General features: G+C 41.1%; 1 protein-coding gene and 1 long non-coding RNA gene across 2 annotated transcripts; one reads left to right on the forward strand and one right to left on the reverse strand.

The window, feature by feature from the left end:
* Positions 1–8,841: 8,841 nt before the first annotated feature.
* On the reverse strand, positions 8,842–11,025 carry LOC114824113 (uncharacterized). Its single transcript, XR_003772357.2, has 5 exons — positions 10,493–11,025; positions 10,271–10,392; positions 10,110–10,194; positions 9,916–9,982; positions 8,842–8,867 (listed from the first exon to the last, which is right to left on the reverse strand). It is a non-coding gene; the product is annotated as an uncharacterized lncRNA (long non-coding RNA).
* A 2,838-nt stretch (positions 11,026–13,863) lies between these two features.
* LOC103421935 (protein NRT1/ PTR FAMILY 2.6) lies at positions 13,864–17,280 on the forward strand. The gene is made up of 4 exons (XM_008359979.4): positions 13,864–14,115; positions 14,492–14,709; positions 14,985–15,526; positions 16,245–17,280. Exons 1-4 carry the CDS (start codon positions 14,031–14,033, stop codon positions 17,080–17,082), a joined length of 1,683 nt encoding a protein of 560 aa, XP_008358201.2. The 5' UTR covers positions 13,864–14,030; the 3' UTR covers positions 17,083–17,280.
* The last annotated feature ends 97 nt before the right edge of the window (positions 17,281–17,377 follow it).

The following is a 17,377-nucleotide window of genomic DNA, read 5'->3' on the forward strand; positions in this document are numbered from 1 at the left end:
CTCCTCCAAACCCCACCTTTGAATTTACAGTATAAACCAAGAAACTAAAAGAAAACCCAGAAAATGAATCTCATTTACAAGATATCAGAACTCATCTGCAACAAGATCTCTGTCTCTGTCTCTATGTTTTTCTTTCTCTCTCCCTCTCTCAAATTCTCGAACCCAATTTCCGATTCCAAGAAACTGACTTGCTTCTCACACCTGCCCCATTGACTAAATCAATTTTAGAGGAAAAACAACCCCAAATGTCCTGTTGAACTGATGGATTCATATCTACCTCTCTGACAGGTTACCAATTTGACAAGGGCTGTTTGTTTTCTCCACCTTTAATTTTCAAATAGGACCACTTATCGGCAAGTTCACGACTTTGAGAGGGGAAAACGAAGGTGTTCCAGCCTCTCTAGACGGCGACCGTCATGACATGCTTGCTCTCCGTCCACACCCACATCCTCTTCAACTTGCTGTACGTCCCTGAAGACGACGTCATGGAAGACCCGATAGCAGCGGCGAAGGAAGAGTTCTGGGAAACCATTGAGTGTCTATGCAATGAAATCAATCTGTAAATGTTCCATTTATCTGTGGTGAGGCAAATATATTACTGTTTTGTGGATTGACCTTTGAGGGATATTTCTGGGTTGAGAGATAGAGAGATAGAAAGAGTAATTAAAAAAAAGAAGGTGATTTGTAGAGAGAGAGATAGAGTTCAAAATTTGAGGATTACTGAGCACCGCCTGACGGAGGGCGTTGCAGTGGCCATAGTGCATCATGTCGAAGCAGCCGTCCATGTAAACCCGAACGGGTCTGTTCTTCTTCCTCCGCCATGGAAGTCCCAAAGGCAGTTGTGGTCCGCCGCGTTCTTCTGAGCCCAGAAGAGAAATCCCGACCCCGACCCCCGCTGCCACCGCCACCCTGCCGACGAGACAAGTGGCTACAAACCTCGCCCAGCTCCGCGCGTTCTCTGAGTTCCCATCTTCCAAAACCATCTCGAAGCTTCTGAAATTTTCCAAATCAAATCAAAACGAAAGCGATTTCCTCTTCCTTTGATTCAACCCAACATTTTCTTCGGCGTATCAAATCGAAAAATTGAAGAAAGTCGGTAACTTTTTTATTTGCAATTGTTGGGTTCTAGTCAGCGGTTCCCCTCACTTTTCTGATGACAGTAGCGAGGAAGAAGGAGAATGAGGGAGACCAGAGTGGGCAATGATGAGATTTGGGGAAATGTTTGGGGGCAAAGTAAGGAAAAGAAGGAGGGCGTTTAAGGAGAGGGTGGACTGAGCGAGAGAGGATGACGCAAGTTGTCATGAGCACGTTGAGTACAAGAAGAGAAACCAATAAGACTCTGTTTCATAAGAGAAGGTTGTGTCGTCTTCCGTAGGCTCTCTTTCTGCTCTGATCCTTGTTGTTCCTTTACTTTAGCATGGAAGGTTGTGGCCTCTCCTGTGAAGCTAAAAATTATGATCTCTCTAAAAATCCTTGTTCTGATCTCTCTAAAAATCCTTGTTCTGATCTCTCTAAAAGATGTGGGTGATGGCAGGCGAGAAGGATGGCGAGGGCTGAAGAATAGGTGATGCTCTCTGATGGCCGAGAGAGTTTCGGTTGTCTTTTGGGTTTTGCAGATCCACGGCGGAGGTGAAAAATTGAAAGAGAACCGACATAACTTTTCGTGTCGATTCCCACAGACGGCGCCAAATATTGATGCACAAAACCGGATGGGTCTTGGAACAACATAAATCCGACCATGAATCTGCAGAAATGTAAATAACATAAGATGTATGACGGTTCACCCCAATGTTTGCGCTACGTCCACACTGATTATTGTATTTTTCTGAGATGTTGAAGGGGGAGAAAGGGAGAGAGAGCTTCCTTATGTGAGGATGAGCTTCTCTGAATATGAGAGGGGATGTGAGGCCTCTTTAATTGTGAGGGTGAGGGGTCCTTTTATAGAATAAGGGCTCTTCACTTATTACATATTTGCCCCTTCATTTATTACATAATTACATTTAAGTCCCTCGAGTAATTATACGAGGTCTAAATACGGAGGCCCTAAGTATGGTATAAACAGACTTATATCGCCTAGCTTTAACATCATTCCCATTAACTGAGAATTTGACTTTGCCCTCGTTGTCCGATTTATGAAGAATTCTTGTAGCGTCTGGTGCAGACTTAACAACTTGAGCAAACAGTGATTGATCATTCGGATGAACAGGCTTCTTCATAAAGATTGACTCTATACAACAACAACAAAGCCTTTTCCCACTAAGTGGGGTCGGCTATATGAATCCTAGAACGCCATTGCGCTCGGTTTTGTGTCATGTCCTCCGTTAGATCCAAGTACTCTAAGTCTTTTCTTAGAGTCTCTTCCAAAGTTGTCCTAGGTCTTCCTCTACCCCTTCGGCCCTGAACCTCTGTCCCGTAGTCACATCTTCGAACCGGAGCGTCAGTCGGCCTTCTTTGCACATGTTCAAAATCACCGGAGCCGATTTTCTCTCATATTTCCTACAATTTCGGCTACTCCTACTTTACCTCGGATATCCTCATTCCCAATCTTATCCTTTCTCGTGTGCCCACACATCCCACGAAGCATCCTCATCTCCGCTACACCCATTTTGTGTACGTGTTGATGCTTCACCACCCAACATTCTGTGCCATACAACATCGCTAGCCTTATTGCCGTCCTATAAAATTTTCCCTTGAGCTTCAGTGGCCTACGACGGTCACACAACACGCCGGATGCACTCTTTCCATCCAGCTCGTATTCTATGGTTGAGATCTCCATCTAATTCTCCGTTCTCTTACAAGATAGATCCTAGGTAGCGAAAACGATCGCTTTTTGTGATCTTCGCTAGATTGCTCCGGTCATTAGTGTGGATAAGTATATAAATGGATAGAGATAGGAAAGCAAACACAAGATGTACGTGGTTCACCCAGATTGGCTACGTCCACGGAATAGAAGAGTTCTCATTAATTGTGAAGGGTTTACACAAGTACATAGGTTCAAGCTCTCATTTAGTGAGTACAAGTGAATGATTTAGTACAAATGACATTAGGAAATATTGTGGGAGAATGATCTCGTAATCACGAAACTTCTAAGTATCGGAGTGTGGTGTCGTCTTGACTTGCCTTATCTGTCTCATAGGTAGATGTGGCATCTTCTCTGGAAGTACTCTTCCTCCATCCAGGGGTGGTATCTTTAACTGGTGGAGATGCACAAGGTAATGTATCAATTTCACTTGAAGCTTACTTGTAGTTTCAGGCTTGGTCAAGCGCGATACAAACCATGTAGTAGGAGTCCCCCAAGTCGCCGAGCTAGGGGGTCTGCTGAAAGAGGTGACAGACAAGGTAAGCAATCAGAGCTCCGACTGATTGTTCACCTTCTCCCCATCTTGCAGCAGCATGAAGGATAAAGAGAAGCAAAATGAGAAGAGATGATATGAGATACTTTTGCTTTTGAAGAAGTAACTTTCCACAGGCTTATTCTTGAACTGAGCTGGAGGGTTTTCTGGTTTCCTCCAGAGTATAAGGCCGACTGAAGAATTTGAGGGTCAAAACAAGTCCATCAAATCTAGAGTACGTTCCACCCTGCTGATATGGGATACTTTTGCTTTTGACAGAGTAATGAATGTATCGGCACGTGTGCTGTTACGCTTGTCTCCACATGCTTCCTTGTATCCTTCGCACTTGCCCTATCTGTTCCTCAAGCAGATGCGGAATCTTCCCTGGAAACATAAGATGTTGAAGATGAGTACTCGAGAGCAATGCCAGGTAAGTAATCAGGTAAGGGGTTCCAGGCAGTCAGTTCCTGGCTGGAAGCTTGATTCCAAGTGCTGACTGATTGCTCTCTTTCTCCTTGTCTTGCAGGTAAAAACAAGGCCAAAAGAAAAGACAGGGAAAAAGCATGATATGGGATACTCTTGCTTTTAACCCTGATGATATGAGATATTCTTGCTCTAGTATAGCTTGTTTGCAGAGGTATTATCGGGGGGAAAGAAAGCTGAATATTTCGAAAGGCTTCGTTGGGAGTGCCCTCTCAGATATGATGAAGGGTTGAGCATTTTTGCAGGTATGCCTGTCCGTTGGGGATGGAGGTCGACATATATAGGAGTCTCCCTAACAACAAGTAGTAATGCTATTCCTTTACCCTGCTTGGTCATAGCACGGTAGTGGGAGCTGCCAGTTTCACATGTTTTAACTATGTCAGAGCACTTTGAAAAAGTGGTCTGTGGTATCTGGCTCTCGAGATTCGGAGAACGATGCCTCTTCGATTTTTGAGAAAGTAATCATGCTGGGGGTATGACTCTCGAGATTCGGAGAGCAGTGTCTCTTCGATTTTTGAGGAAGTAATCATGTTGGGAGTCTGGCTCTCGAGATTCGGAGGGCGGTGCCTCTTCGATTTTGGAGCAAGCAATCTTGTTGGGAGTGTTGTCTCGAATGTGAGTAAAGGTTGGGCATGTTTGCTAGTCTACCTTGCCACGAAGCACAAAGGTTGACACACAGGGACTTTCCAATTATCCAGCAATGGTACTGTTCCTTTACCCTCTCTTCGATTTTGAGAAAGTAGTCATGTTGGGAGTCTGGCTCTCGAGATTCGGAGGACGGTGCCTCTTCGATTTTGGAGCAAGCAATCTTATTGGGAGTGTTTTCTCGAATGTGAGTAAAGGTTGGGCATGTTTGCTAGTCTACCTTGCCACGAAGCACAGAGGTTGACACACAGGGACTTTCCAATTATCCAGCAGTGGTACTGTTCCTTTACAGTTGTGGGTAATAATATGGTAGCTAGACCTTCAAAATTTATGTGTCTAAACTTTTGTTAGTGCTGTTTCTTTGCTATTCTTTTACCTTTCTTGGTCAGAGCGATGTAGTGGGAGCTGCAAGCTTCACGTGCTCAACTTTGGCAGAGAACTTTGGCAAAGTTATTTGTGGTACCCATGAGCTATTGTTGCGTGTGGGAAGTGGGTGATTGAACAGTAAGATTCATGTGCTTTCTACTTCACCAGAAGTCTTCGACAGAATGCCCATAATTTCTGCAAAGCTGAGTGTGCGTGTGGCAGGTGCGGACAAGGCTAGAAAAGTAGGTGCCTCTTCGATTTCTGAGATCGGCCCTCGTGGTCTCTGAGCAGCCCAGCTTTTGAGAAAGCGAGCGCCTCTTCGATTGATTCGGAGAACGATGCCTCATCGATTTTTGAGAAAGCAATCATGCTGGGGGTCTGGCTCTCGAGATTCGGGGAGCAGTGTCTCTTCGATTTTTTAGAAAGTAATCATGTTGGGAGTCTGGCTCTCGAGATTCGGAGGGCGGTGCCTCTTCGATTTTGAAGCAAGCAATCTTATTGGGAGTGTTTTCTCGAATGTGAGTAAAGGTTGGGCATGTTTGCTAGTCTACCTTGCCACGAAGCACAGAGGTTGACACACAGGGACTTTCCAATTATCCAGCAATGGTACTGTTCCTTTACCCTCTCTTCGATTTTTAAGAAAGTAGTCATGTTGGGAGTCTGGCTCTCGAGATTCGGAGGACGGTGCCTCTTCGATTTTGGAGCAAGCAATCTTATTAGGAGTGTTTTCTCGAATGTGAGTAAAGGTTGGGCATGTTTGCTAGTCTACCTTGCCACGAAGCACAGAGGTTGACACACAGGGACTTTCCAATTATCCAGCAGTGGTACTGTTCCTTTACCATTGTGGGTAATAATATGGTAGCTAGACCTTCAAAATTTATGGGTCTAAACTTTGTTAGTGCTGTTTCTTTGCTATTCTTTTACCCTTCTTGGTTAGAGCGATGTAGTGGGAGCTGCAAGCTTCACGTGCTCAACTTTGGCAGAGAACTTTGGCAAAGTTATCTGTGGTACCCATGAGCTATTGTTGCGTGTGGGAAGTGGGTGATTGAACAGTAAGATTCATGTGTTTTCTACTTCCCCAGAAGTCTTTGACAGAATGCCCATAATTTCCGCAAAACTGAGTGTGCGTGTGACAGGTGCTGACAAGGCTGGAAAAGGCTGGAAAAGTAGGTGCCTCTTCGATTTCTGAGATCGGCCCTCGTGGTCTCTGGGGAGCCCAGCTTTTGAGAAAGCGAGCGCCTCTTCGATTTTTGAGATCGGCCTTCGTGGTCTTTGAGCAGCCCAACTTTTGAGAAAGCAAACGCCTCTTCGATTTCTGAGATCAACCCTCGTGATCTCTAAGCAGCCCAGCTTTTGAGAAAGCAAACGCCTCTTCGATTTCTGAGCAGGCGCCTCTTCGATTTCTGAAGCTTCGTCGAGTGCAGATTTTTATAGGGGCTGGCATTAAGTTCCAAAGCACACTTGAATCTCCACCAGTAGAAGCTTCATTCTTGCACTTCTAAGATCTTGATTTGTCCGACCTCTTCTCTCTTCAACACCTTTGAAAATGTCTGGCCCCTCCGACCGTCGTTTTGACTTGAACCTTGTTGAAGAGGCAGCCCCGCCTTCTCCAGACAACATATGGCGCCCATCCTTCGTCTCCCCTACTGGTCCTCTTACCGTTGGGGATTCCGTGATGAAGAATGATATGATCGCTGCGGTGGTGGCCAGGAACCTTCTCACTCCCAAAGATAACAGACTACTTTCCAAACGGTCTGATGAGTTAGCTGTTAAGGATTCGCTGGCTCTCAGTGTTCAGTGTGCAGGTTCTGTGTCTAATATGGCCCAACGCCTATTTGCTCGAACCCGCCAAGTTGAATCATTGGCGGCTGAAGTGATGAGTCTCAAACAGGAGATTAGAGGGCTCAAGCATGAGAATAAACAGTTGCACCGGCTCGCACATGACTATGCTACAAACATGAAGAGGAAGCTTGACCAGATGAAGGAAACTGATGGTCAGGTTTTACTTGATCATCAGAGATTTGTGGGTTTGTTCCAAAGGCATTTATTGCCTTCGTCTTCTGGGGCTGTACCGCGTAATGAAGCTCCAAATGATCAACCTCTGATGCCTCCTCCTTCTAGGGTTCTGTCCAGTACTGAGGCTCCAAATGATCCCCCTCCGGTGCCTTCTCTTTCTGGGGCTCTACCGACTGCTGAGACTTCTCCTAAGCAACCTTTGTGAAGGCTCCCTCTTGTGTGCTTATTTTGACTCATGTATATGTACATATTTGTAGCTTATCGGGGATATCAATAAATAAGCTTTCCTTCATTTCAACGTATTGTGTTAAATACACCAAAGCCTTCTTCGCTAAGTTCTTTGAATTTTCTTTTGTTAAAGCTTGTATGTTGAAGCTTTCTGAGTGGAGCATGTAGGTTGGGGTAGTGTTCCCTTAATTTCCCGAGTGAGGAAAACTTCTCGGTTTGAGACTTGGAAAATCCAAGTCACTGAGTGGGATCGGCTATATGAATCTTAGAACGCCATTGTGCTCGATCCTGTGTCATGTCCTTCGTTAGATCTAAGTACTCTAAGTCTTTTCTTAGAGTCTCTTCCAAAGTTTTCCTAGGTCTTCCTCTACCCCTTCGGCCCTGAACCTCTGTCCCATAGTCGCATCTTCTAATCGGAACGTCAGTAGGCCTTCTTTTCACATGTCCAAACCACCGTAACCGATTTTCTCTCATCTTTCCTTCAATTTCGGCTACTCCTACTTTACCCCGGATATCCTCATTCCTAATCTTATCCTTTCTCGTGTGCCCACACATCCAACGAAGCATCCTCATCTCCGCTACACCCATTTTGTGTACGTGTTGATGTTTCACCGCCCAACATTTTGTGCCATACAGCATCGCCGGCCTTATTGCCGTCCTATAAAATTTTCCCTTGAGCTTCAGTGGCATACGGCGGTCACACAACACGCCGGATGCACTCTTCCACTTCATCCATCCAGCTTGTATTCTATGGTTGAGATCTCCATCTAATTCTCCGTTCTTTTGCAAGATAGATCCTAGGTAACGAAAACGGTCGCTCTTTGGTATTTCTTGATCTCCGATCCTCACCCCTAACTCGTTTTGGCCTCCATTTGCACTGAACTTGCACTCCATATATTCTGTCTTTGATCGGCTTATGCGAAGACCTTTAGATTCCAACAATTCTCTCCAAAGGTTAAGCTTTGCCTTTACCCCTTCCTGAGTTTCATCTATCAACACTATATCGTCTGCGAAAAGCATACACCAAGGAATATCATCTTGAATATGTCCTGTTAACTCATCCATTACCAACGCAAAAAGGTAAGGACTTAAGGATGAGCCTTGATGTAATCCTACAGTTATGGGAAAGCTTTCGGTTTGTCCTTCATGAGTTATTACGGCAGTCTTTGCTCCTTCATACATATCCTTTATAGCTTGGATATATGCTACTCGTACTCCTTTCTTCTCTAAAATCCTCCAAAGAATGTCTCTTGGGACCCTATCATACGCTTTTTCCAAATCTATAAAGACCATGTGTAAATCCTTTTTCCCATCTCTATATCTTTCCATCAATCTTCGTAAGAGATAGATTGCCTCCATGGTTGAGCGCCCTGGCATGAACCCGAATTGGTTGTCCGAAACCCGTGTCTCTTGCCTCAATCTATGCTCAATGACTCTCTCCCAGAGCTTCATTGTATGACTCATTAGCTTAATACCCCTATAGTTCATGCAATTTTGTACGTCGCCCTTATTCTTGTAGATAGGCACCAAAGTGCTCATTCGCCACTCATTTGGCATCTTCTTCGTTTTCAAAATCCTATTGAAAAGGTCAGTGAGCCATGTTATACCTGTCTCTCCCAAAAGTTTCCACACTTCGATTGGTATATCGTCTGGGCCTATTGCTTTTTTATGCTTCATCTTCTTCAAAGCTACAACCACTTCTTCCTTCCGGATTCGACGATAAAAAGAGTAGTTTCTACACTCTTCTGAGTTACTCAACTCCCCTAAACCCTTGACTCTATACAATCTCCAAATTTCCTGCATATACATGATGAGTCAAATTGTTGAAGATGATGATAATGAATCAATAGTAGAGCCATACATATCTTGACACATAAAACTGATCATATGTCATACCATCTCAACTAATCATATGTTGTTCCATCTATGAATTAAAGATTCGACAAGTTATGATCGGTTAAGATGGTACAAACTATTTATATTTCAACATCTGGTCAACAGTCAACTACTAACCACACTGATATTGCCTCAACTTAACTACATGCACATCTCGGCAGTTGCTGAATTTCTATCACAAAAACCCCTGGTGCAATTAGATGTGTAACCATTCAATAAAAGTTGAGTAATCAATGAAAAAAAAAGAGTAAAGTCTTCTTCTTAAATAGCTTTTGAACAACTTTTGACTACCTGTTTAAATAGCTTTTGAGTTCTTCTTTTGAAATAGGATGACCCTTTGAGAATGTCAATAATAAAGTTCTATCATTGTTGTCAACATTAGGTTGGTGCACATCATCATATGCTTCACGAGTCGGAGTCGCCTAATGCGACATGTACGACAAGACTGGGTGTAATCATAATATATGCTCTAGTGCTACGATCATGCGAAGACTAGCAATAATCGCGGTCACCTACGAGTCGGAATCACCTAATACGACATGTATGACAAGTTTGCTCCTACTTGGATCCAAGGCGAGTATGTGGTGTGGAGGTGAACATCACGTGAAGGACTGACCCTAGCCCGGGGCGAGCACTAACACTAGAGGTGCAACAATGATGAGCAGACTACATGAATATATGCATGCCATAATGATTCAAATCAACATAATTAACTTACCTGAACTTACCTGCGCAATGTCGTAGGATTATTTTAGCATTTCACAACAGTGCAACATTGATGAGTAGGTAAAATGTATATGAAAATGCCATGACAATATGTATAAATCCCAACCACATAACAACATTTTTAAAATTAAATAAATCATGGCACGATATGCACAAATCAATTTAAAAGCATTTGTGAAAACTATAAAGTTTATATATACACGAAAACAAAATGCCCACTCACTGATATGTCGATGGATCGTAGGCCCCAAGCCTCGCTTGTCCTCATACGTCATCAGGATAAATTTCCCCTATATGCAAAACAACTAATAATAATTAATTAATTAACACATACACTAAAAGCTAGGAAAAGCCCCTTATAGTTTGCTTAAACGGAAGGTTTGAATATACGAAAACGTTCTACTCGATGTCACGGACCCGTACGTGTCAACCATTCACCGGCCAGCGACCGGACGCGCCCTTACGCGCCGCCAGCTTGCGGCCACACGCGTAGGCCACGTGTCTGATAGAAGCTAATAGATGTCAGGAGTATTCTGTCAGACTTGACGAAATATTCTATTAAATAGTAACGGCGTTACCTGGCGTCGTTAGAATATTCCGTCAACTTTGACGAAATATTCTTTGTCTTCTCTTGTGATCCTCGTCATCTGCCGGCGCCGCTGTCTGGTTTTGCCTGAAACTGGAAATCTTTGCCGATTTTCTGGAAAATTTTCAAATTTGCATAACTTATTCATTTCTCAACCATTTCCAATGAAATTTATATGGAATTGAAGCCCATGATGAGGAGAAAAAGATCGTACCTCTTGAGAATCCAAAAATGGACGGAAAATGGCCTGAAAAATCCTCGAAAGATTTGGCCTAGTTTTCGACTCTTCGAAACTGTGTGTTTTGACATTGTCTCCACTCCAAACTTAGCCTAGTGACTCCAAGGAGTTGTGTGGATGCCTCCGCAACCTTCAAAACTTTGTAACTCTACCGAGATCACATCGGAGCTAACTTGTCCGAGTCAGAGCTTCAGAGTTGGCGAGTCAAAACTCAACCACTTCAAGATCGGTTTGTACAGTTGGGTTCGTGAGGATAAGAGGATCACGATGGTGGTATTTTTAAGTTCAATATGTGAGTGTTTGATGAAGGTCCTTGTAGTTGCAGAGAAGAGGGAGGTACAGGTGAGAGAGAGAGAGAGAGAGAGAGAAAGAGAGAAAGAGAGAGAGAGAGAGGAAGAAGATGAGAGAGAGGGAATGCCAACTTTTCTGATTGGTGGAAAAGTGAGGGAAGTTGTCTGGTTGGTTGAGAGAATTGAGGAGTGAAATTGATTAGTGGTGAGGGATTTGAGGGCACGGGTCCAATTTTAAAGAAAACAGATAGGGTTTGTACAATATTAATCAAACGAAATCTAACGTACCTTATCTGAAACAGTAGTTTCCAGTACTAAATTATTAACGCACACATGTACAACTATACCTCGTTGCTAACGTACTTTAATGTAACGTAACATTTTCGTTACAAATCCGATACGAGTCTAGTTCGTGCTCACGCGATAGTAACAACGAGTACAATTTAATTACGATAGTGAGGAAAATAATTTAAAACTGCATAATCACGTCCACGTCACCTTGCCAACAAAGGCATAAATGTCAATTTACACACCCGGGAAGAAATTACATAGAAAATTAGGGTTGGGTCGTCACAATGAGACTCATGTATGAGGACTCTTTGAATCTCTATCTTTCCATGAAATAAATAAATCATATTTCCAGTATGTTAGGCATGGCATCCTTTATTTATTTGCAAATTGCATTACTTATTTAAGACTTCATCTTAGTTTAAGCATTTACATTCCGTATGTTAGGCATGTCATCCTTTATTTATTTGCAAATTGCATTATTTGTTTACGACTTCATCTTAGTTTAAGCATATACATTGCTTACCTTTCTAGTAAAAGATAAGTATATGCATACACCCAAAACATAAAGGTCCCAAGCCAAAAAGCAAAGAAAACAGAAAGGTGAGCCGTTAGCATCGCGACCGATAAAATAAATCAATATCAAGCAACATTGCCATCTTCTTTTTTTATATATAAATATTATTATTAATGGGTAAAGAGGGTTCAAAATTATCACAATAATTTAAGAGATGGATAGTTGTGAACACGAGATATATGGATGAAAACCCAACAACTTACTCACTAAAATAATGAACCACATGTAATATTGTCATCTTCTTCCATAGGCAATATTCTTCATGTATGCATAGACGGAGCCACCCTAGGCCTACTGGAGGCGGACGCCCCCACTCACATTGGTTCTTAAACAAAAAACGGTACATGTAGTATCAACTTTCAAGCTAAAACCTCACTTAATAACCACTCTATTGAAATAGAACTTACATTTTGCCAACAACTCCCCCATCCATTATTTTATGCCATATACAATAGAGAAGAAGCATAATGGACATGATTGTAGGCATTGGCTACAATACTTACATGTATTTAATACAATAACCATCTGACAATCAATATAATTCATGTAATTAAATGCATTTAATATAATCACTATCTGACCGTCAAGGTGGGTGATTTGTATTAAATATATATAAGTATTATAATTTTATTATAATTCAGAGTTTTTCGCTCAAATTGATTTATGTTATCATTTTTGTTTACTTGCTCTATTTGTTTTGTTTCTTCCTGTTTGTGTATATTGGGTTGAACTGTTTAATTTTACTTTATTATTTTAGGATGTTCCCAATCAAAAAAGTATCTAGCTCCATCCCTGCATGTATGTATGGGACTTAGCTTTAAACCAAGTTTAACAGTCAATTAGTGTTTTTTTAATCAATGACGATAGATATTCAAAGTTTAGACTTATGTAGTACAAGAGAAACATTAATAAATCAAAAGTTAGTTGGCGAACGAGGAAGATTTGAACTTGAAACATCTTTTTAACAATATTCTGTTAGTTTTCTAAAATCTCCATTAACAACGACGGCTTCAATCAAGGGCCCTACTGAGCATCTTTGTGTCGGTGGGGATGACGGCCTCTAACATTGATTTGAAACCAACTTGAATGAAATGAATCATAGACTTGCAAATAAAAATGATTTAGAAGTAAAGAATGGGAAACTGTTTCACAGTCCCAGCTGAATTTTAGAGAAAAGACAAGAGTTCTGCAATTCACATAACTATTTTTTTACTTCTCAAACATTCTTTTTAATTTTTCGACCATCGAATAGAATAAATTGAAGAAGATCAATAGCTAAAAATTAACAAGAGTATGTGAGAAATAAAAATTGAGTGTGTGAACATCACTATCCAAAAGCAAAAGATATTGGGTTTTTTTCCCGCTATTTCTCACTAGTGGAGCAGATTGCCAAGGGATTTGCAAACTTATCTATATTATTTTTTATTATGCACACGTAGACAAAATCTTGAATCCGCAACTAATTTCTAATGTTGTATTTGATATTAATTAACTTTCAACTTATCATAAAATAGGCTTCTCGGCTTATCCAATGACCAAATTTTACGATTCATTTAAACGTTCAGAAGAGATCTCGACGTAAAATCTTTCGTAGCCCTATGGTGTTTGAAAATGCCTTTCATCCATTAGGCTAGAAATTATATTGCTAGTGCTATACACTAGTAAATCCTTCAAGCTGGAAGCACTAGAGAATTAGCATGCAAATATTTCAGATAGAAATGCTACAAGAACTAAATGCTTTTCAAGTTTTGGACAAAATGACATGAAAGTATTTTAGCTAATAAAAGTAAATAAGATGAAAAGCAAGGTCGAAATATGAACAAATAAATTTATTAGCCACATCAGTTGGTGGTGTCTAAAAATCTGGGATTTGTTTTGATGCTTGTGGTATTTACTCAATATTTTACACCAGTCCCTACCACAAGCACATTGTTTTCATTTGCAACGATCTTTTTTTCTTTGAGGAAGGGTTGGTGTCTCGCACGCGACTATTGAAGAAGAGCTAATCTCGCCTAATCATTCTCTGGAAAAAAAAAAAAAATCTAAAGTTTAAGGGTTAGAAGACAATAATTGAGTGGGTAGTAAGCACCTGTTTTAATGGAAAAAAAATGTGTTAATTGACAAAAATGTCTTAATCAATGAAAGTATGATAATATGTTAGAAGACAATAATTGAGTGGGTAGTAAGCACCTGTTCAAATACAAAAATACTAATTAAAATTTCTCCACTAATGGAGAATTGAAGAATGGCAAACGTGCGTGCTTTGTGGTGGCGTTGGATTGAAGGATTTTATTAACCGATGCAGTGGCTTCATGTTGAATATCACACTTTGAGCTAGCTTGGTACTTGCCACACCGCCATGGATGAGTCCCTCTCCCACGCCGATATCTCATCAGATTCTGGTAGAAGAAGCGGTGGTTGGATCACTTTCCCGTTCATCATTGGTCTCTCTCTCTCTCTCTCTCTCTCTCTCTCTCTCTCACAAGTCCTAATCACTATTCAATTCATTTGTGTGGTCCATTTGCAATTGTATTGGCTACAAATGTCTCATTCTTTACGTGCAGGGATGAGACTGCTCACAGAAATAAGACAGGTTGTTTGTGATTACTTTTAGAATAGCGAAAAGTTAGTTTAACAGTGTTTGACAGAAAACTTGAGAAACGTTTTCTAGAGAAGTACCTGTTCAGATAACACTCAAAAGTGACACTTGAATTTTAATCAAAATTTTAACTTTTTCTAATATAACTGTTTCTAGGAAAAACACTTCCGAGTAATTGCTCCCTTCATAAAGCAGTCTCAAATAGTCGGTTTATTGAGCAGGGGCTTTGGGAGGCTTGACACTTGCAGCTGGGGGATGGATCTCAAATTTGATTGTGTTTCTGATTGAAGAGTTCAATGTAAACAGCATTGATGCTGCCCAGATCTCAAATGTAGTTTACGGTTCTTTCAGTTTTTTCCCAATCATTGGAGCAATCATAGCTGACTCTTTCTTTGGCTCATTCTACGTTATCTCAATATCCTCTTGCATTTCCTTGCTGGTAATGAAAAAGTCAACTTCTTTACTACATGCTTTCACCCTATATAAAACATACATGATTTCTGTGGTTATGGATAATACAATTTCTTGTCAATTTGATCTGAGATCATGTAGATTGTTCATCCACTGATCATCTGAACTGTCATTTCAATATTAGATTGGCAATCCAACAATATAACATGCAAGCTGATATAACATGTACGAATGTGTACTAGACATTCTCCATAAATATATGAACTAGGGTAGCATTCTAAATAATTGATAAATTCGTTGCAGGGCATCGTTCTCTTAGTTTTAACCGCAACGCTGAATTCTTTGAAGCCTCAACCTTGTGCTACCGGCTCAAAGTTATGCCAACCGACCTCGGCATTACAGTATGCAGTCTTGTACACAGGCATAACTCTCGCATCTCTAGGCTTGGGAGGTACCCGCTATACCTTGGCAACACTTGGAGCCAATCAATTTGACAAGCCTAAGCATCAAGCAAGTTTCTTCAACTGGTTCTTCTTCACTCTGTACTCTAGTACAGTGGTAGCCTTTACAGTCATTGTCTACGTTGAAGATAACGTCAGTTTTAAATGGGGCTTTGGCCTATGTGTCATCGCCAACCTAATCGGAATGGCCATTTTCTTCTCTGGAAGCCGTTTCTATAAATTCGATAAACCACAAGGGAGTCCATTTGTTGGTTTCGGTCGTGTTATTGTTGCCTCTGTTCGGAAAACTAGTCTCAAGCCATCAACTGAAAGAAAGGATTATTATTATGGACATGATGGAATGACAAACAATGTGGCTGCAGCAACACTTAGCAAGAGTTTCAGGTACAAACAATTAGTTATGAGCATATAACTCTGCGCAAGGAGAAATTTTGGATTTCAACAACCAAACCATGTGTCCGTGCGGACCAGACACAACACCACATACCTCAATTATCCTGATTTGTTCCTCAAAAAGAAAAAAAAAAAAAAAAAAAGATCCGCCTTTGTCAATATGGTATGATAGTAGCTAGAGATTTCATTGAAGTACACGTTGACTATAATGTGATGGTTTTTACCACCAATATCTATTGATTTCAAATTATATGCTCAAATTCAATCTTGGTCATAGAGTCAAGCTATCCATGTGTCAAACCAAACAGACACATGTTAGGGACTTACATGTGAACGGTGTGGTGAGATTATCATGTCACGTTATAGAGATGAAGCCTAACTTAGTATATGTGATAATGAGTCTCTCTACCCACTTCCAGTTCGTTTAGAGGTTAGAATGTTCGATCAAATTTTACGAAATTTGACATTCTTTTCAACCTATTTTTGGTTCAATTTGGTAATTATTTTTTCTGCTCTTGCTAGCTTACTAAAGTAAAATTGAATTCTGGAAGCGACTAGCTAAGTAGGCTAAAACCACTTACCAATGAACTTGATGTTCTTAGTGCCATTCCCTCTCCCTCACCATCGCTATAGTACAAAAATTAAAATAAAAAAGTAAAGTTGAGTTCTATTTAAATACGACATTAAAAGACTTCATATTTTCATTCAGGTTCCTTAACCGTGCAGCACAGAAAATTGAAGGAGACGTGAAATCAGATGGCTCAATTGCGAAACCATGGAGCTTATGCACAACGCAACAGGTGGAAGATTTCAAGACCGTTCTAAGAATTTTTCCACTATGGTCTACAGCTTTATTCTTAACTACCCCAACAGCAATCCAATCCAGCATGTCAGTCTTGCAGGCTCTAACCATGGACCGTCACATTGGCCCCCATTTTAAAATGCCATCTGGTTCTGTTATAGTCATTGTTCTATTCTCCACGTCCATCTTTCTAACCCTAATTGATAGATTCTTATGCCCTATGTGGCAGAAGTTCACTGGTCAGTTTCCGTCGCCCCTCCAGCGTGTAGGAGTAGGACACGTGTTAACCATTCTCAGCATGGCTGTTTCAGCAGTGATGGAGTCCAAAAGGCTCAAAATAGTGCAAGAACACCACCTCCAAGACCAGCCTGGTACTATTGTTCCAATGTCGATCTTTTGGCTTTTCCCACAGTTAGTTTTGATAGGCATTGGAGAAGCATTTCATTTTCCAGGACAAGTTGCATTGTATTATCAAGAATTTCCCATGTCACTGCGAAGCACATCGACGGCCATGATCTCATTGATTATTGGGATTGCATATTATGTAAGCACAGGTGTGGTTAATATGGTCCAAAGGGTTACTGGATGGTTACCAAACAATCTAAACAATGGGAAGCTGGACAATGTTTATTGGATGCTAGCTGTGCTGGGGGTGATAAACTTTGGCTATTATTTGGTGTGTGCTAAGTTGTACAAGTATCAAAATGTAAAGGGTGCAGAAGGTAGTCCTGATCCAGATAGCTAGTGATAAGTGATTAGAGTTGGTTGGTGATTAAAGAAATTATCTGGGTCATAAGACTTGGCGCAAACCGAGAACAGTGGCGTTGCCAACCCCACTTAATTAGTGAAATAAGGCTTTGTTGTTGTTGTTATTGTATAAGTTGTCTCATATGTCCCAGCTTTTACAAGTATTGAGATCGCAATAAACATAATTTGAACCAAAGAGTGTCTTATATGCAAAACACATAGTGAGAACTTCTCTCCTTCCATGAGAGCCCTTCTCTCCTTCTATGAGAGTTTCCTCCCTTCCTTTTGGTGAG

Source organism: Malus domestica, chromosome 03 (genome assembly GCF_042453785.1).
Source record: "Malus domestica chromosome 03, GDT2T_hap1".
NCBI classification, from domain to species: domain Eukaryota; kingdom Viridiplantae; phylum Streptophyta; class Magnoliopsida; order Rosales; family Rosaceae; genus Malus; species Malus domestica.

Coding starts and splice junctions, on each gene's coding strand:
- LOC103421935 (XM_008359979.4), top strand. CDS start 14,031: ATGGATGAGTCCCTCTCCCACGCCGATATCTCATCAGATTCTGGTAGA. Junction 14,710..14,984: donor CCTCTTGCATTTCCTTGCTG/GTAATGAAAAAG, acceptor AATTCGTTGCAG/GGCATCGTTCTCTTAGTTTT. Junction 15,527..16,244: donor ACACTTAGCAAGAGTTTCAG/GTACAAACAATT, acceptor ATTTTCATTCAG/GTTCCTTAACCGTGCAGCAC.